Source organism: Synchiropus splendidus, chromosome 16 (genome assembly GCF_027744825.2).
Source record: "Synchiropus splendidus isolate RoL2022-P1 chromosome 16, RoL_Sspl_1.0, whole genome shotgun sequence".
Classification (NCBI taxonomy): domain Eukaryota; kingdom Metazoa; phylum Chordata; class Actinopteri; order Syngnathiformes; family Callionymidae; genus Synchiropus; species Synchiropus splendidus.
Window position 1 is genome coordinate 15,347,911 of NC_071349.1, and position 20,560 is coordinate 15,368,470.

General features: G+C 44.8%; 1 protein-coding gene across 3 annotated transcripts in view; it reads left to right on the forward strand.

Annotated features, from left to right (window-relative positions):
* The window catches only part of slc35f4 (solute carrier family 35 member F4), a 39,419-nt gene that overhangs the window by 8,702 nt on the left and 10,157 nt on the right, over positions 1-20,560 (forward strand). The window contains exons 1-4 of one of the 3 annotated variants that reach the window (XM_053844784.1): positions 9,370-9,826; positions 10,013-10,133; positions 14,847-14,930; positions 17,195-17,615. In XM_053844784.1, the coding sequence (XP_053700759.1) occupies positions 17,396-17,615 (220 nt within the window). In that variant the 5' untranslated portion in view covers positions 9,370-9,826; positions 10,013-10,133; positions 14,847-14,930; positions 17,195-17,395. Of the gene's footprint in view, positions 1-9,369; positions 9,827-10,012; positions 10,134-14,846; positions 15,003-17,194; positions 17,616-20,560 lie in introns of those variants that run through there. The other 2 variants (XM_053844786.1, XM_053844783.1) reach the window with 2 other exon arrangements.

Consider the following 20,560-nt stretch of genomic DNA (forward strand, 5'->3'; position numbering starts at 1 on the left):
CCCCCCAAAATATCACCTCCCCCCAGCTTCTTGCCGGACTCCTCCCCGGCAGCTCCTCCGCTTCTCTTCAGCCAGCGACGAGTGCTTTTACTGAGTGATGGAAATTTATGTGATGCTGAAGATGTGAGCTGCCTCGTGTTTTATCCCCAGAAGTGTAGACCACACACACACACACACACACACACACACACACACACACACACAGAGCAGGTGATTTACAGGCAGGCCTGCTGAGAAAGCTTGTTCACTGGCTGCTCGGCAACCACCGGCTACTGGACCTTTACCGGCCTCTTGCCCAATCAAAGAGCCGCAACTGTGTTTTAGAGACTCACACCGTGTTCAAGTTTGCTGTCCAGCAGTCACGAGTTAAGGTTTCTTGACAGGAATACTGTGACAGAAATTCTCACATTCTTCTCTTAGAGCCTCAACACGAGGTGCCAGTACATTTTGACTGGAGTTTGGGAATCGCTCAACAGGGACCTGTTAGCTGCTAGGATGGTTGAGGCACTGAAATCGATGGCAAGGTGGCATTTAAACAAGGCCCTCCCTCCTGCGATAAACTGGGAATGCCAACATCATGGATCTTGACAGATTTCCATGCCACCTTAAGCCGCTCCAATAAATGTGGGGTTCTACTCTGAGCTTCCTCTGGAGGACCTCAGGCCAGTACCCCTACTTGGACCATAGCACATAACCAGTACATGAAAACGTTACGTTTGGGGTGACGGGGTTACAGATTTGGCGTCCATATATATATATATATATATATATATATATATATATATATATATATATAAACAGCACATCACAGTACCTGAAGAGCTACAGATCTGCTTCTCCAATCCGCCGTGTTAACTTGAGTCCCACCCTTGGGCAGACAGACCTGCTCTTTAACTTGAGAAATGACAGGAAATCACTTGGAGGTTGGAAACCTACGACAACTTTCTATCTCCAAGTCATGTTTGGTGTGAATGTCCTCATAGAACACCAGAGTCAGGCTTTATTAACCCGGAAGTCGTCTGGTCTTGTTTGGTTTTCTTAACTCGGTCTTGCTTTGTTTGAGTTGGGGCTGAGCTGAATGCTCTTGAGCAGCCCATAGGAGGGGCAACATACCACCTAGGATCCTTAGAACGCTGGAACTCTTCGGTCTCAGTAGGGCAGTTTTCGAGGACCAGATCTTCATCTACGCTGATACAATCCTGTCTTTTCCTTCAGCAACATTGATAGTTAAGTGAGGGACTAGTATCCAGGGGCCAGTGTGAGGCAAGTGGACTCTTACCGTAGACGTTGGCCCTGTTATCGCTCACGGTTTATTAGTCTGGCAGATGCTGAAAGAGTGTACGTAGCAAAGTCCTACCACCATCGTGGTGTAGCGTGAGTTGAGTCAAAGCGGCCTAGCGCAGCTAGCATGTATCGTGAGCGCCTGCATCATCAGGTGATCTTGTTGATGGATGGTCTGGACGTGACTGTAAGACAGTAGAAACAAGTTCTTGCGTGATCCTAGAACTAACTGTGACGGACCCGAAACCCCAGCCTCATGTTTCCGTGTTGTGAGCTGGAGGCCCACACAGATGAACGACCTTAATGATGCTCATTCATCATTGTCGCAGCAGCTTTGAGCGGGAAGCCCTCCCCTCCTCTTTGAAGAACCCCATTAGCAAACGTAGCGGCTTTGAGTTTCTGCAGAAGACCCTTCCTCACAGCCAGAAGGTGAATGAAGAAAAAAATATTTACTTCCACGGTTATCTGTGCGATATTACACATCATGAAGGCAAGAATGTGGAAGATTAGAGATGCTAGTGTGTTCATGGTACAGACCTTCGCGCCCTTTTCCAGAAAGACATTTCCAAATTCCAAATATATGTGTTACATAAATCCCCAATTTGATCCTTTATTTCTGAGCAAACTTGTTGGAATGTAAGGTCTGATGCTGCGCTCCTGCGTGAGCAGCACCTGTCACGGTGCAACAAACAACAAAACTAGCAAATAGCAAGTTCTCCGGCGATGAGTCAAAGCTGCCGCTCTGCTCACAACAATCCTGTTTACACTTCCGCTGATGTATTTCAGTCCGCGGTAACGGTTCACTCCAAGGTTGTCAGGTGTCGTCCTGTTTTTGGGCCGAATCTGGTCTGCTATTGTCTGGTTCTGCAGGAAGTGGATGATGTGACGCAGCTGATGGGAAGTAGTTTGAGTCTGGAGGTGAGAAGAATCCCGGGATGCTGTTTGTCACCGTGCAGCTGCCGAATGTGTTCTTGAAATAAAGAGCTAAAAATAAAGAGCCAAAACAGTCTTGCAGTCCAGGAAGAACGTGAGGTAGCAGGCGCAGTTGAACTCATCCAGAGATAAACGGGATGTTTTAACCTCCGAAACGATGTAAATATGTTCAGATGGGGCGGCAGGTGTCGCCTGCAGGCCTCACATTTCTGTGTAAACACACGCCACAGCCGCTTCAGCCGGGTGACATGTTAAGAGAAGAGACGAGGCGGCTAATGGAGGGACCTTTAATAGTCGCAGATTCATTGAGCGAGATTAGATTTACATCGGGGGACCGTCGAGGAGCCCCGAACCAGACGCTCGAACCTGAGTGTCTCATGTTTATTGTTTGAAACTCAAATGAGTTTTTCTGCCCTCCGGCGCCACGTGGAGGAATTTTAAAAGGTTTACTTTGCAAACAGAGTCGGAGTTTGAGGCTTGTTTTTTATGTAATTCTAGCATTTTGTGATTTATATTGTCCGAGTCTCAGCGCTGCCATGGATCGCTGAGGAATTAAACCCGGCCTGAGCGACTCACTCCGTAATGGCCTTGCTCATAAATGTGACTCAATGACTCTATTAGCCCCTTATCCTCTGTTCTGCCCCATTTGAAAAGAGGTTTCCACTCTGTTTTAAGATGTTTAAATAAAGAATATTACCAGTGTTACATGAGTCAAATTCACTTCCTGTCATCACAGGGACTTGGTGATTCTTTGTCATTCTACATTGAGACACAGTGAGAATATTGATGTTGTTAGTCCAGTTTGTTCACAGAGCCCATGAGTTATGGCCACTTTCTGTTTCATGTTGGCTTGCTTGTTTAGCCTCATTTAAGAAGCTAAGAAAAGACTCACACTGTCAGAGTCTTGGTCCTGGATACTGGAATAATTCAGGATGTAATTGAGTCACTTGTCTGAGACTCTGCTATCACTGACTTGTGCTCATCAACGTGGACCGGAGTCACTACACAAGGAGTCAAAGACTCGCCCAGTCAGATTGACTTCCAGCATGGCAACAGTAGGACTCGCTTGTTCTTCCACAAATGAAGTCCTCTCATTATGCGCACGACTCGTGGTCCTTTTCACCGAGCTAGCGCCTGGAGAGCGAGTCATTAGGATTGGGTCGCGGCCCGAGCAGGCGCTAGGTGAAGTTCATCCTGTGCTCGCATGTTTACTTAAAAGCACAGCCAAAGAAAATCATGCCGAGATTTATTTATGTGACGAGAATCACTCAAGTAGCTATTGCTTGTAGAACAAGGAAATGGGAGCGGAGCCGAGAGGGGCGAGCGGAGGTCAGAGAGCCGGGGAAAGTTAATAAGACGGAATAATAAACAAGACATCCGACTGATGGGAATTTGGCAGCGGGAACATTGAGAATCATCAGTTTACTCTCGGCGGCTACTGTGCGCTCGCCCAGACGGAAGATTTCCTTACTCACGGAAATGTACACTGTATGTTTGCAGTTTTCTGTCTGATTCAGTGTTGCTTTTAGGAAGACGGTGGAGACAACCGGTCCCAGATGGCGCTCTGCCTCGAGGGGACTGATGAACCAGGACCACCGTGGTTGGCGGTGACGCCGCGGATTTGCAAGCTTGGAAGTTGTTTCAATGACAAGTTGAGAAAAGAGCTGAGCCAGAGGGCCTCCTTCTGTATGTGTGTGACGGTCTTTCTGACTTGATAGCACGAGCTCCTCTCATCGACACTAAGAACTTGTGGTGGGGTGTCTAAGCTGTCTCGCTTCAGAAAGACAACATAAAGATGAACTAGATGAGGAGAGCATTGAATATTTGAAGCTCCTTTTGCATGACTGGCTTGAGCTGGAGCTTCCCCTCAGGGACTCCTCAGAGAGCTGTGATGCAACACAGCGAGCCTCTGACCTCCACGAACGTCAGTGCTGAACGCCACATGACTCATTTCGCATTGCAACGCTCTGAAGCCTCTACGGGAGTGAAGTGTGAAGGCATCAGGACAAGCTTTGAAGTGGTGTTGAATGATCGCAGGCCGCTGAAAGTAAACAGACTGGCACCTTGGTAGCATCAGAACCAGAGGGGTTTTGACTGGCCGCAGTCACGGTTGCTTTAACAACCATGTTTATGTTGTTGTGCGTCACATGGTCGGTTTGGATCTCAGCCAGAAGGACCGGAGGGAGCCGGGGAGGAGCCGGCGCTCTGCGAGGGGGACTCCGACCTAATCCGCAGGATCGAGGGAATTTTCCCATCGAGATGAGAAGCAGATGTCTCTGTCGCACAGACCTTGTTTCTGTCTCCCGTCCTCGCCCAGTCAGACCTGGGCTCGAGTCCCCTCTGGGACAAGCGGGGGAACTTGAGCAGCATGGGAAGGGTGGCCCAGAACACATGACCAAGACGTTTTATTTTTTGACTTTAGGTGCTGAGCTGAGAGCAGATGGAGTCCAAGAAAGTCCGACTTTCTCATGGTCGCCTCTCGGCCATGTTACAGCTTATGATTCTGAATTGCCTTCCAGATCAACTTGTCTCTCCATAAAAGCAGCATGGTCTTGTAGCGGAACTGCCTCGTACATGATGAATGAAAGTGATGAGATCTGAGGACTTCTTGGGCTCCATTTACCTGTGGTCCTTAAGCTTGGGTCGTGACATGATCGCTGATAGTTTTCTCTGCATGGTGTCTGGACACTCAGTCATCCAGGAGAGACTCAGATGAGCACCTCTGCATGAATATTGGGAAGGAAATGGTTTGAGATTTATTTGCCGCCTCTCATCTGAAACACCATATGATCTTGTCCTGACGTGATCTTGCTTTCAGACGTCTGTTGCCCAGTTGTGACCCTGATCACAAACTCTCATGCACCTGCCAGCTCTGGTCCCGTGACCCCTCTGGACCTTCTCTGGTCCTCTAAACAAGGCTCTGCTGTTTGATGGGTTGAAGCATGTAAACACATCTCCAGGAGGAGGAACCGGAGACCGGAGATCCAGAGGAGCAGATAGAAGGATTAAACAGAAGCCTGGTCATCGTCCGTGCTGGCAGTGCATCACACCAGATAACAGCTTGAGATTGAGAGATGGTCTGTCAGTTCTCTTCAGCTGAGGCTCTTCAGAGATGACCAGAAGGACGAGGAGTGATTGTTGCAGAACCTTTCGGATAAGGTGGTGCAATGTTTCCTTAAGTAACCCGAACTCACATTTCAACCACAGTGTGAGTCATGTGCTGCGTGTTCCTTCTTGAAAACAAACATCTTTTCTTTTGATCATTTGCTGCCTGTGTGAATCACTCGTCGCAGTGCAGGACTAAACAATTGAGACTTGAAACTGCAGGGCACTAATGAGCGACAGAGTGCATGAACAAGTTCATGTTTACATTCTGTGGCTCTGTCCAGCCTGACTCCGATGACCCGGGGTCCGACACAGACTGGTGGCTGCTTGATGGTGGACTCTCTGAGATAACCAGAAGAAGGATGAGCTGAAGATCCGGGGTCCCTTGATAGGATGAGCTGCTGTAGTGCACAGACTGACAATGCTCTCAGCTGCTGGAGACGTCCAGACACAGGAACGGATCTTTTTTAATTTTTTTTATTGCCAACCATTGTCAAATTTGTTTCTTCTCACCTAATTCTGATCATTTTTATTTTCTACATTATTTTGTATATTTAATTTGCAATATTTTAGATTTTTTTCCTGCATTTTTTGTTTTATTTTTAGGACATTTTTTTAAACCATATAAATTTGGTTTTCAAAGTTTTTTTTTTTTGTTGACACCAAACTTCTGACATCCTTTATGAACACATTTTTCCATGGTCCATTTCTGTGCTGTTATTGTTCCTGTGTTTTTTATGCATTTACTTTTTCACTTGAACAATTGGAGATTTTGTGTCTTTATAGTCCTTTTAAGTCTTTTTTTCCCCCATGTGCAACTCTTTTCTGCGTCGGTTTCTTTGTCGCCGCCACTCCTTAAGGTTTATTATACATCAACATTTTGTTTTTGTTTTTTTTTCTCCACTGACCAATGAGATATATTAGATATATTCTATATTTTCTACTGACACAGTTCCTAGCCCTTAGCATCTGCAACAACAGGGTAAACTGAAAGATTCCCACTGTATTTACGTCATGAAGCTGGGCTATAGGCAACGTTTGGAACAAGTGTCTGCTCTCAAATCGTCTTTTCTCCTCTCTTCCCGTCGCACCTCCACTCATGTTCTTTGATCACAGTGAAGTGAGTGCAGAACTCATCCATCACTCTGGCATATTTTGAATGAGAACAATTAGTCCTCAAATGTTCCTCCTCCCCTCTCTGGTCTGGTAAAGAAACACCTGCCAAAATCACCTGTGAAAAGGAAACATGACTTCATCACTTGCCGTCACTGACGTGAAGCAGCACTGGGTCGACTTAAATGTGTCTTTATAGCTGTGGTTAGTTCATGAGTGAGGGGTGTCCAATGGCATGGACCTCTCCTCTATTCAGGGGATCTCCCTCGTCCCCCGTCGCCGCCTCAGTGTGGCTTTCCCTCCATTATTTTTATTCCGACTGAAACGACACATTCCCACACAGGAACCCCTCTCCCTCCCCCCGACACCCCACCTGTATCCCAGCTGTCTGCCGTCTCCCACACCGCAGATAAAGTCTGACAAATGGCTTCTGTCAAGTGGTCTGGACTCACGTGACCATGCCCCCTCCTACCCTCACCCCGGAGCCCCAGCGAGCTCTCTCCTCCCCCGTCAGCCGGGACGCCACTTATCAGCGTGAAGAAGTCGCGGGAGGAAATGCCAACTTAACTTGAGGAGCCTGCTGTTCCTCCTCCAGCTACGCTGACAAGTGATCTGGATTTTAGTTTGGGGGCGTGGGGTCGTAATGAAGCTGCGGTCTTAAGATGATCCACCAGTGTAGTGATTTAAAAAAAAAAAAGTAATATTTTTGAGGTGAACGGTGCAAAAATATCTGAACTCAAAATCTAACTCTTCTTCTTGATTTCAAAATGTATGTTTTATTAGCTCTTAATTCTCTAATGTATAGATCCATAGATGTGTTGCGTAGCAACCGGCACACAACAAAAGCAATGAATTCCTGTTATCACACGTTAAATCTTTTCTCAAACGTAAATTGAAATATGTATTTTAGTCCATCCTCAGATGTATATGTGGACGAAAACAGCTGTTCCTTTGACCTTTTAACTCCAGTGTAAATTGTCTTTATAATTTCTCCATGGGAAAATTTTTTATTGCCAACCTTTTTCAAATTTGTTTCTTCTCACCTAATTCTGACCATTTTTATTTTCTGCATTATTTTGTATATTTAATTTACAATATTTTAGATTCTTTTTTTCTGCATATTTTTGTTTTATTTGTATAGGACATTTTTTAAACAATATAAATTTGGTTTTCAAAGTTGTTGTTTTTTTTGTTTTTTTTTTTGTGACACCAAACTTCTGACATCCTTTATGAACACATTTTTCCAAGGTCCATTTCTGTGATGTTAATGATCCTGAGTTTTTTGTACATTTACTTTTTCACTTGAACAATGACACATTTTGTCTCTTTTTACTCCTGACTCTAGTTTTTCCCATGTGCAACTCTTTTCTGCATCTGTTTCTTTGTTGCCGCCACTCCTTAAGGTTCATTATACTGTACATCAACATTTTGTTTGTTTGTTTTTTCCCCACTAACCAATGATTATTTAGATATATTCTATATTTTCTACTGCAGTGTAAATTCTCTTTCTAAATTTCTCCCATAAACTGTGCCTCTTGTGTGTATCCAGACCCACAAATACTACTAATTTGAATGCTGAAATGTCACACAACTGTATTCCAATTTCGGAAAGGCCTCATTTATAACCTCCACAGTTGTATTCAATGGTTGTGAGCTGTTACTCCCCGGATCGTATTTTGATCCTCAAATGAGGAAAGATTAAAATCCGGATGCATTGAATGTCTGACTGCTGGTCACATCTCTCAGCTCATGTGTGTGTGTATGAGTGTGTAACCGGTGGGAGCGGAGCACAACATGGGAAATGCTCATGTATGGACACGACTCTGGACAGGAAACACAGATGTGCAGATCGTGAACAGCTGGGACACGTCAGGAAGCACAGCAGGAGGAATAAAACTCTTGACGTGTTTGACAAATACCTCGGATTTCTCTATTATCTGGACAACCAGAAGCAGAGGAAGAGAGCGCTGTCTCATTTCTAAGACTCGAGATAATGAAACTCAAAATACTACGCTGCAGGACCGGAGCAGATGTTTTCTGAGATGGTGAGATACATGCAGGCCAGGATTCTCCCGAGAGCTGGGGAGAAGTGAAAATCCTCAAATGAACGAGGAAGGGTTACTCCCATGGTCGGCTTCGGGGGGAAGTGCGTTTTATTACGCAGCAGTACATTTGTCATGGCTTGTTTTGCCAAATGATCTTCCACCGCATCACTTATGGATCCAAGCAGATCCTAAATCATAACATTTGTGCATCGCTATCAGTCATATCACGAGCATACCTGAACTGTTTAGCCTCTGTTTGCTTTTACATACAGTTGCCTGCCAAAAAAATCTGCGATTTATTTAAAAAAAATGTTTGCAACAGTATATTCTGTTTTCTCCATAACGCAATGTTTGTCCATTAATCTGCTCTCAGGGACTCTAGAACCAAACAACAATATAACTCTGCTGAATATGAAAATAATTTCAATCTGAACCAACCAAAAATGTGCATCTTAACACTTCAAATTCTTCATACAAAAATAAATGGTATTTGCAATTGTATTTCTGAGTTTTTCAATATTAACGTCCACAGCTGAACATGGTAATCTGATGCCTATTTAACACCCAGAATCAGTAAGAAGATTAAGCGTAAGACGATTGGAAAACGGCAAATACAAGAAGCATATTCAGTTGTCAAAGCTGGTTAATTGTTTGTAATATCGCATTCTTTTAAACATTGAATAAATAATTTGTGCAGAAAACGTCAGTGTAGACAATAACATAAAGTACTCCTGAACTTATTAAAGAGGAGACGCGGCGTTATGTTAGTGATATGTCAAATGATGGCCGTTTCTGTTTTAAAGGTAAGGGTAAGAGTTTTCAGCTCTTATTTTGAAAGCTGATTTCCGGGAGCGCCGTTGCTGGAGGACAGGTGGCTAAAATGATAAACGTCTACATTCCGCAGCTGCGTCCTGGAAGTGACATGCATGTCTATTTATTTTTTAGCCCGAGATAACAGTTATCTCGAGATAATTTTCCGTAGTTGCGCTAGAGTTGTGTGAAGGTTTTAAATTAATTTAATACTGACAATTACTAAAAATATGTTGCTGAACTGTGTGTTGAGTTTGAGCAAATTAGCCACATGCTAACTGAGCTAACAATTGAATGTTGCTCAGATATTTTGACTTTTTGTCTCGTAATATTGTATATCACAACCATTGTTTCAAACTACTCGGGAAAATGATATGTGCGTCTTTTTTTTTTCAATTAATTTAATGCGTTTTTATTCAGTTGTTTACGTTTGAAACTAGGTTTGTTCGACCACGACATCACAGTTTTCGTCTTCATGCCAGTCGGTTTTCTCCTCCAAAATATATAACACAGACGCCGTATGAATGTCAAACCTCATGGTAAGATAACATTTGATGCCTTTCCCTTATAATGAAAGTAGCATGACGGAAAGAGTGATGTTTTGGGATTCTTTTGTTTGACCTCTGTCTCCAGCTCGGTTATCAAATCATTCTATTTAACTGACACCACTTAAGGAGAAACATTCCTACAGTCTGTCAAAAGTCATATTCATCATCTGCGCACAGGTCCGGCGGCTGCCTGTTCCCATGGAAACCAGCGCTGGGACGTTCACTCTTCGTGACTTGGCGGTTGCAGGAACCAGTTTCTTTTAATGCTGACCTCATTTGGACGGGAAAACTCGACTCTGTGAGTGTTCACAATTCACAAACAACGTTTTCAGAGTGCTCTTCACTATCTGTCTGTTATGGCAGTGTGTTTGTCACATCAAAAACCGTGAATGGTTCTGTTTTATCGACTTCAAAGTTTAAAAACGTGCTAAATTGTTGTGTATTTGTGAAGTTTTAAACCCTTGAGAGACAAGTTTGCCATCACTTTAAGACTTCTGCTTTTCATGAATACTGATGAGATTAGAAAAAAAAAAAAAAAAAAAAACAAGCTCTGTGCCTTCAGACCTTATTCACATGTATTGTATTTTACATAATTTATATCTAGTTGATTCTTCACGTTTCGTGACGATGGTGCACAAGAACCGGCAGGGGGCGCCATTGTAGCGGCAAAGAAACAGTATCACACGACGTTGATTTTATGTTGATAAAAATAGTGCTGATATTAAAACTCCCAATATAGAATGTATGAATGTTACATTGTGTTCCATTACAACGTTGCCTGGAGACTTCAGAAATCCCTCAGTTGAAGGTTTAATAGCACCTCCATGAATAACAATGAGCCATGTCCAGGCACACTTGGGAGTGTGACAACAGATTATGAGGCGCGCCTGTTTCCATAAATGCTTCATGAGAGGATAAATCAAAGCTTTATTAAAGCGACGTGACGGCACGTTTCAAGGCTTCGTTTATTCCCCGGGACCTTAACGATCCTTTCAAACCCGGCCTGGAAATAATGATCATTGATACGTCGCCTTTACACTGACACTATGGATTTATATTTAGAGAAATTGAAAGTGAAATTCCTCATTACCAGCAAATATCAAACACTGTTTAAATTCAGAAAAACACATTAGTGCCATAATGAAAAAATGTTTTTTTTTTTAATTTTACAAAGAAACATACATTTGCGTGAACATATTTGAAGTCCTCACATCTCCTCGGAACATGTATGTCTGGATCTCAAGAACTCGGCTCAGACAATTCGGCTGAGGTGGCTCTTTTCATGGGCAGGATTTCATTAGTGGGAACCGGTTAAGTCAAGACGAGACTTGTCTGGGAAGATGAATGCCTGCGCAGACTTTTTAATCACCGTTTTCATCATCACCTTCGAGCCTCATAACCTCTTCTGTTTGTTATTCATTTTTTCAATGGTTAAATGCCACGTGGTGTGGAGACACTTGTGCCTCCTCCTCCTCCTGCACCAGCCCTCTTCCCTCAGGAGGCTGCTGGACTGGAGTCACGCCCCGAGCGGCTCCTCATTAAAGACCAGGAGATGATCCTGGTGATGATTCCCGACTCCCTTCATGGATCCCATCACCTGCTCCGACCTTGACTTCCCAGCGTCTCCCCCATCCATTACCCATCATTCTGTGCAGTGAATTAGCTCCATCTTCAACGGCCATTTAACTTAACAGCGTTAATGAAGAAGCTATTACCTCAGAGCAGCTCTCACTCTGCTGATGGTAATATGTGCTGCGTTACAGCGACACATCAAATAGTGAAGGTTAATCAGCTGAACTCTGCAAGGTTTCTCCGATGTGTTTTGAGCCGATACGACCCTCATGCTAACAATTTTAACTCACCAGTTTTGTCAACCGTGCTGCCCATTTCTTTGGTTGCAAAGTAGTGAGGATGGACTGCATGAATAAATTAGACATCAGCCAATCCAGCGTCCTCACTAAGCAGTTGTCCTTGGGGCTAAACATCCATGGACTGTTAAAAAGTAGGGCAAACAGAGAAATAATTTTCTGAGATTTCCAACCTGGTCTTCTGCATCCAGAGTCGATGTGACCTTGAAGGTGCTTGTTTTGACCTCTGGCACTAGAACTGATACTTAATCCAGTCACGACTGTGTTGAACATGATGTTGAAAGCAGACTGGAATGAAATTTGTATGGCAGACACAATCTGCTGAGCTGATCTGGTCATTGGCAACATCCTGAAACCATCAGAATTCTGAGCATATCGGCGCCGGGGCCGATATCGGTGTAAACATTACTCACAATCTCGCCTGGTCAATCACAGTAAATGTCCCTGCTGTTGCTGTCCAGCCTTTGCCCCGAGCTGCCTCACGCCAGCAGCCCCATCCATCATCCTGACTGCCGCTCAGGAGGGAGGGGGGGGAGGGAGGGAAGGCTACAACATGGTTACACTCCAAGGTCATCAATCTCCACGGATGATTTGAGCTTGTATTATCAAGAGGAGCTACAGTTTTGCTCACCTAAAGACCTGCTCAGGAATGCTACGACTTCCACAGACTCATGGAATGGCGCTATCGACTGTCTTTTAATGACAAGGTCGAGTGATTACTGGGTCTCCCTGAGGTAGCGACACCCTCCTCCTCAGTCGTGCACGCTCCTCCTCTGGTCTATAACTGATGACTTGGCAACTTTCTGTTTCACTCCATGGAAGTTCTTTCTGTTTCCACTCACCCGGCCTGGAAACCCCACCAAACCAGTTGACAATGGAAACACCTGTGAGGTGGACTCCTCACCAGGGAGACCTCCAGCTTCCAAAATGGCCGACCCCCCCTCAGTTTGCGGCGGTAGAAGCAGGGTTATTTGTAGCCTTGAAATTTAAGCAGCCAACAAGTTAGATGAAGCATTTGAGTAATGTGTGATGGGTCTGTTACCAGCAGCCTTCTGTAGTGACACTGTCATGACCTCACTTCCTCAAAGTGATTTACCTGCGACACATAAACGATTTGCTACTGTAGTGAGCCAAAGGTCAACAGCGCTGCATGCGTCAGTGGACGCACACACATGTGCGTCAGTGGACGCACACACTGGATGTAATCTATCAGTGGTTGATGTGATTACCTGTCAATTCCAAGGCTGTCGTCATGTCTCAGCCGTGTGTATGGGCTGCAGTGGAGGATCGTGGGGACGCAGAGCTTTTCACTCACTGTGGCGGCTGATTTAAACCAACAATCTTCGCCGAGTGAGAGGTGGTTTTATCATCTGAGAAATTCCTCTCTGGAGTCGTGCAGACTGCAATTCTGACTTTTATTGCTTCTAGAATTAATGCTCCTCTGTGTTCGTCTCCAAAAATCAACTTCGGCGGCACAACTGATAATGAGTGCAGCTGCTTCCCAAGCTGTATGAATATTGTTTATTCTTTTGGTTATTAACTGTTACAATGGTGAGGCTTCGGTTTTATAAAACCCTAATTATTTCTCACGTTTGTTTTGATGTTTCAGCTTTCCACATAAATTCAATTTCTCATATAGAATTTTGTTCACCTAAAATATTATGTGTACTTTTTTGAATGCTACGATAATATCCTTTTTTATATATTTGTGATATGTTCATTTTAATATATATTAGTATATATATTAAAATACATATATTAATAAATATAAATACAAATACACAGGCTGTCATTCCCCTTAACTTAAATCTGCTGTCCAGGGTGTGTCCAGTCTTGGACTGCTGACTCTTTTTAATTGTTTTTTTTTTCTCTGTCTCAGCTTATTCTCTGAAATGATCAGTTGCAGACTAATAAGGTTTTGTAACTTGAAATGCTCGTACCCAAACCGATCCGATCCATTCCCAACACATAAATAAAAGTATAGCCCATGCAAGTTTGTGGACCGCATTGTTCAGACACCAACTGTTTCATTCCGTAATTATGGATTGTTGAACCACAGACACCAATGAAGCATGTTGATCTACCAGTGAAGCCTGCAGTTGCTCTCACCCCTCGGCACCACTGTGTTAATAAGTGACTGATAGTTTGAATCAGTGAGCTAATGACTGGTTTCCCTCCTGTGCTGGCAGCACCTTGAACAGTCGAGCAGTGCGAGTGAAGCAGCGTGATGGAGCACTGTGGGTCGTCTATTTTTAAAATGCAGCTTGGTCATTGTATATTTTATTCATATGTGGACTGGCATCCTTAAACGAGTGCGAGCAGACTCGATCGCTTCCTGATGGCACGTCGGCTCGAGTCGCTGCAGAGAGCGAATCCACTCTTCCTGCAGCCATTAACAGTATTAAACATTCATTATTATTATCACGACTTCACTATTTCTCCTCCCTCCAGAGCAAGGCACCGTCAACCTTGTAATCAAAGAGCTAACATCCAGACATTTCCCAGTAGCCGAGGAGCCGATCGGCATCCTTGGTGAACATTTCTTTCTTGGCAGCTGGCAGACAGTAATTTCAAATGGAGCTCCTCATCGATCCTAAATTGATCTTAATAGACGTTGTCTGGGGTCTGGACTGCCTAGACATGGTTGCTCCACTCTTTCCTTCTCCACGCTTCCATCTGTGTGGAGATTTTCTCGGGGGATCGTAGGGGATCATAAAGGGCCCCTAAGGTCCCTGGATATTCTGCGCAATATGCATTGAAGACCATAGAACCATGTGGGATTCCTTGTTTGGTACAGGATCACCAGCCGATCAGACTGCTGTTCCAAACTTGACCTCTATGGGCCACATGGGCACGGTCGAAGGTTCTATGTTTAGTTACCAACAACCTTTCCTTGCTGTCCCTCGACACACACCGGAGTTATCTTTAGTGCACATGGAATATTTATACTGGGTCGTCTGGGGAGTCGGTCATTGATCTCAGAGGTGACCTGCAGAGTGGGGGGGGGCGGTCACATGGAACATTGTCTCCTCGATTTGTCCTCGGATTATGTGTTGTGGTGTCACATTTGATGCAGCGATCATTTGATGGAGCTCTTTATTTACCTGTGTTTCTCATTCTGAACTGTGTATCACTTTCTTTAGGTCGCCATGGAGATTTGGACGACCAGAGGAGCTGACAGATGCCGGGCATGTAACCCTACTGTAATGGTCTTGTGGGTGGATCGGGTGAGAGATGCGGTCACAGCTGCAAGCAACCTTGATGCTGCTATATTGTTGATGATGTCATCGAACAGCATGGTAATGTTAAATGTGCTAGTGCCTTATTTACATGAATACATATATCATCTAAGATGATTTAAAGTTTTGTCGTCAAAATGTCCTGCCAGTGTGATGCCATATTTATTGAAAAATGAATGAGCATTTACAAAGAACAAAGTACTTAACGTCATGAAAGAAAAGTCAAAACTTTTTACTGAAATGTTTCCCAAAAAGTCCTAAAATTCAAAAACAAATTGTCGGTAAATACTGTATATACACAAGTTTATGCGACACAAATGAAGATACTGAAGTTAATGTTTCCTAATATTAAACCTTGGCAGTTGGTTCCACAGACGAGGGCCATAGTTGCTAAAAAAGGCTTCTCTGGGGCGCCACCTGTTTGCAATCTTCAACCTTTAACTGCAATGAAGTTATGTGAAGCAAAGGCCTGCAACGAACCGCTATTGTAAGAGGCAGACTCAAGGCAGACGTCAACAATAGCTATTTAAAAAAGACACACTTGTATGAGTGTATGTTTGACTTTTATTTGTGTTTGTGAAATGTTTTGGTCGGGATGGTCCCGTAGCCTCAGCATCTCGTGAGAAGCTGCCACGCTTTTGCAAGTGACGTCCTTCATATCATCAGCATTCTAGGTATAAAAAAAGTGTCTATTTTTCTCAAAGATCAATCCGGGTTGGCGGCGCGTCTCGCTCGTTCATATTAATATTCATTTGAAAATCTGCGCTTTGTCACTGCTCTTGCATAAACTCTCCTCTGAATGTGTGTCGAAGCTGCAGCCACTTTAACGAGACGCTGCCGTCACACGGCGCCGCATTAGCATTCAATAAAAAATAATAACCCAGACAAGTGGGAGAGACTTTAAAGAGCGCCGCCGGCTGCTCGTCGACGCTCCTCTTTTGCATAAATGACACCCAAGCCCAGCGTTCCAGAGAGTGAAGCAACAAACTTTTCTTGGACGACTGAATCTTTTTTTTTTTTTTTGAAGAGTCCGATAATAAACAAGCGGGTTTGAAAACTTTCCGGGGTTTCATTGTGTTCGCTGCAAAGCTGCTGCTGAACTGAATGTGTGAGATAAGTGCTTTGAAGAGAGAAACAAAAGAACACGAGGTGGAGATTGGTTCTGTCAGTAAGAGAGGAGAGGGCTGAGCGGAGGGGCGGCGGTGGCGGCGACGCTGGCATTATAAGCCCAAGCATGTGTCTGCGCAACAATGCCAACAGGGGCGCCAACTCTCCACACGCCAGGAATCAATTTCACACACTGAGTGGAGGACTTGGAAGGAGGCGTATCGCTGGAACTCTTGTCTTATTGGATTTGGAGCGAAGTCCTCGCTGTGGGTTTTTGTACCGCATCTGCAAGCTGGGGGATCCAGACCAGAACCTGTGGCCAGCTGAGGAAACAAGATTGTTCTGGGGTTTACCTTTCTTTGAGCTGGGAAATAATAAAAGGACAACTTTTCGTTGACAAACTTTCTAATCCTGCCGTCCTTCCGCTGGAAATAGAAGCCATGAAAATGACCAGAAAGCATGTTTGAAGGTTAAGAATTAACAAGTCTGAAGTAAAAATGTGACGATGATTTTTGGCTTAACTGGCTTAAGGTGTGTGCACAGTCTTGCTGTATGGGGTTGTGTCAGACAAGCATCTGTTTTTTAAGGATATTGGAGCCTGGAAAAACAGTCAATGGAGTCTAACTAAAGGCTTCTTCCCTATGTCCCGGCAACTGTAGCCATCTCCCATCAATGTTTCAGGGGCCAGTGTAAGGTCCAGGGCCCTGGTCCTCATGAAGCTTCCTGATGTTCAAAGCAGAGGGTGATTGAAGACCCCTGCAACGTCCATGAGACCCTCAGTAAGCTCCTCCTCTTTCCCCGCCCACACCTGCCAATCTTGAGTAGATCGAAGCATCTTTGAATGTTCCCGTTTTGAGATACATCCAGACCTGGAAAAAGGCTGGGAATTCATCTGGGAAGTCTTCACATTTCCAAGCATCCATTCAAGTATTATTGAAATGTGTTTGTACAGTTATTTTTTTCTACTTACTGGTGTTTTTTTTTAATTCTGGGTCTTAAAATCAAATCTCGTATAGCTGAAGTCCTTGAGCACACGTTTACCTCAAACTGGGCTCGAACCTGCGACCCTTATATTCACGGGGGAAGAACAGAGGAACGATTGACGAGGCGTCGTTCTAATAGTGTTTTGCTCTAATGACATGCAGGACATGTGATAGCGGCTGCGCGCCCCCTGCTGGCTGCATCCCTCCGCTCCTCTGAGTTGGTAACCTTGCTGCGCGTCCTGGAGCTCCTCTGGTGGAATGTCAGCGAGGTCTCGCCGCTGTCTGATGCCGCCCCGAGGGTCTCTCCGCGGGTGATCCAGGTGGTCCACCACCCTCCTCCTCCGGTCTCGTCTGACCATCACGATGAGCTGCGCTGTGGTTCCGGACGCGGGAGAGGAGTCCAGCATCCGACTGGAGCCGCTCAAGAACACGCACTTGCCGGGCAAAGCGACACCGAGCCGCGGCTGTGGCAGAGCGGACCTGACGGACAAAGTGGCCGTGAACGGACTTCACGACATCGAGGACCGGATTTTGAGGATCACCGGGTACTACGGCTACAACCCCGGGTACTCCAGCCACAGACGTGAGTCCGACGCACCTGTAGTTGCCGTCACGTCACCTTAAAACTCTGTTTATTTGAAATTATTTTTCACAGTTGAGATCAGGGTGATGCGGCATTAGGTTTCACCGTGGGAAGGGGACAGTCGCACGCGCGCTCTCACCCCTCCATACTAATACGTTTGAAGTCACAACACACACAGCGCAGATGCGAAAACGCTACTCAACAATCGCTTTTATAATCAACACACAACTATAAATTCGCAAAAATTAACACACACTTGCAGGAGAAAAAGCAAAACCCGTCATATTACATGAAATGTGTCGATAAACAACAATCTGCTTTACCACACTCACGTTATTGCCATACACTCAAGCTCACTATGACTCACACAGAAACTGCTGTAGCACTTCATTGAAACACACACAGACGGGCTACACAACAAACCCTTCTCTATCTTGTACTCATTCTACCTCACAAATACACATAAACCACATTAAAACACTCAAATTGTTTCACTCACACTCACAAATGCAAATAAGCACAACACATACAAAAGCTCAAAATACAACGACTACAAACACACAGGCATTGCTATGAGCAAAATATGACGTTAAACCTGGTCAATCGTGTGAGGGACCCACGTCTGCTCATATGTTTGGGTCTCCTCTGATGTGAATTCACGAGAATCCATGAGTCTCTGCGGTATTAAACTGGAATTAGTGGTTCGCCTCTGTGCGCCACAGAGCCCTCTGGTGGAGAGGAACTTCATTCCACATGTAAAATCTGGAGAAGAAAAACCAACTGATATGTCCTTGAATGTGACTCCTAACTCGTCTGCTGTGAATCATATATTTTCATACCTGGACATTTGTAGTCTCTCACTGTTTCATGTTACTCAAAGCAAGAAGTGTTTGAAGTAAAACACAAAGGCGACGCAGGTTTCCAGTCAGTGCTGCAGATAAAGATTGTTGCTGCAAAAACAACGGTCTTGTTTTAGTATCTGCCGCTGATGACACTGGATTAATGAAACTAATTCTCACATGGAAGAGTGAGTTTGTCTCGGCGGTGATAAACGGCTAATGAGCTCCTGCTGCCTAAAAAGAATTCCTTCTGCTCCCCAGAGGAGAATCGTTGAAGGCGTCTCATCTGAATTTGTCATGTTTCAGTCCCTCTTTATGTAAGAACCAGAGGGAGAGGCCAGGAACCGTGCGTGACTCTGACTCACCGTCAAACAAGCTTCTTGTTAGAAGGCACAATACGAGCGCTGGCCTTTATGATCTGCCCTGCTGTCTCCTGTCGCTGCGGACGTATAAACCAGATTTACTCATCGCCACCAAAGAAAGCGCTACGTCAGCTCTTTTCAACCATCGCAGTTATTGTCCATGTGTCAGCAAAACTCAGAGACACAGAAGACTCTGTGTCAAAGATCCATCACCTGGAACTAGGATTTGGCACTAGCCTTGACTCACTATTTGACGTTCCAGGATCAATATGGGGAGGCCTCACCCTGACTGGGGAGGTTCTGAATTACTCGTCAATAGCTGCTGACTCAGAGATCAAAGTCATGCAGTGACCCCTCAGGTCAATCCCACGAGCTCGATCTCCACACCAGGCCCAAAGGTGGTCGCCTACCTTAACTAAACTACTCACCCCATCTTCATTTGGATGTTCACACCCTTCCACCATCTTTGGCTGGCAATCCAGGACCTAGTCGGTCCAGACCCAACCGTGACTCCAAAGATTGCTCAGGTCAGCATCAAGATGTTTGAACCTGCTAAATCATGTGTTGGTGTCACTGAAGACCCAGATCTTCATGCTGTTCCTCAGATACACAGAGTCCCACTCTTTGCTGATCTCAATGTCAGCCAGGCTCAGGATTTACTTCCAGGGTTGACTGGCTGAAAATGTGCTAGTCAAGTAGGTGACAGTGTGTCGGACTGTGAAGGTGGGATGCCTTGTGCCCAGTGAAAGAGATACTAAAGATGTTTCCAATAAGATCAACATCTGTTGCTGTTGTTGTGAGGTGATGAAAAGAGGGGACCGAAAACAAATATGGCACAGAAGATCGCAAAGCTGCGAGTCCATGAAGGCATGAGAATCTGGAAATATCAATAAAAAAAATGCAAAATTTGTGGGAGAAAACAGCCTTTTCATTGAAGCCAGTGTGGCACCATGGTTAGGGCACTGCACAGTCTATAATGATCAGAAATTTAGGGTGTTCTGCTGAAAAAAACAGGTCGTCCAATTTCTTAATGTTTTGCAAGTCACAATGGAATTGAAGCGTTGATCTGGGCAAACTTGGGCCGACCTTTGAGTTGTGGCCTTTGAGGTTCAGACTTGGCCAACGCTGGAACCATTTCTCCTCTGTGCGGCTCTGAATGAGGAAATCTCATGGTGGTTTTAGCAAGACATGGCGGCTGAAGGTTCGAGTTGAGGGTAATGGCAGATAATAATCTTCAGCAGGTCCGTGATGGACCGGCCTCAGCTATGTCACTGAAAATCAGGCAGAAGGAGCAGGTGCAGATCAGGGCTGATTCCATTGTTATGATGAAATGTGTCACCACAGCTGAGTTCCCGCTGACGTTCATCACTCATATCAATAAAGGTGACTCTGGCAGGACGGCCTGCTGGATATTTCATCATCCTGAATGAGTGAGTGCTGGAAATGTATTTCTTTTTATCATTCTGGCAGTTAGACTGTGCCTTCAGGGTGTGAAAACAATATTCCATTAAACACAGGATGTCTGTAAACAACAGACGGCATCTTTAGGAGTCGACGCAGAGCTCAGTGTCTCGCCATCTGTGTGGATTTGGATCTTGGTGGAAGTATATGTGCTAAAACTGATGAAATGCTTCAAAATGTTTCTCTCCATAAGCTGTTGGCTTCAAGTGATCTGAGAAAGTTCCCCTCCTCCGATCGGTGACTGGGTGTCCACCTTTCATTGTCGCTTTGAGAAAATTCTGTC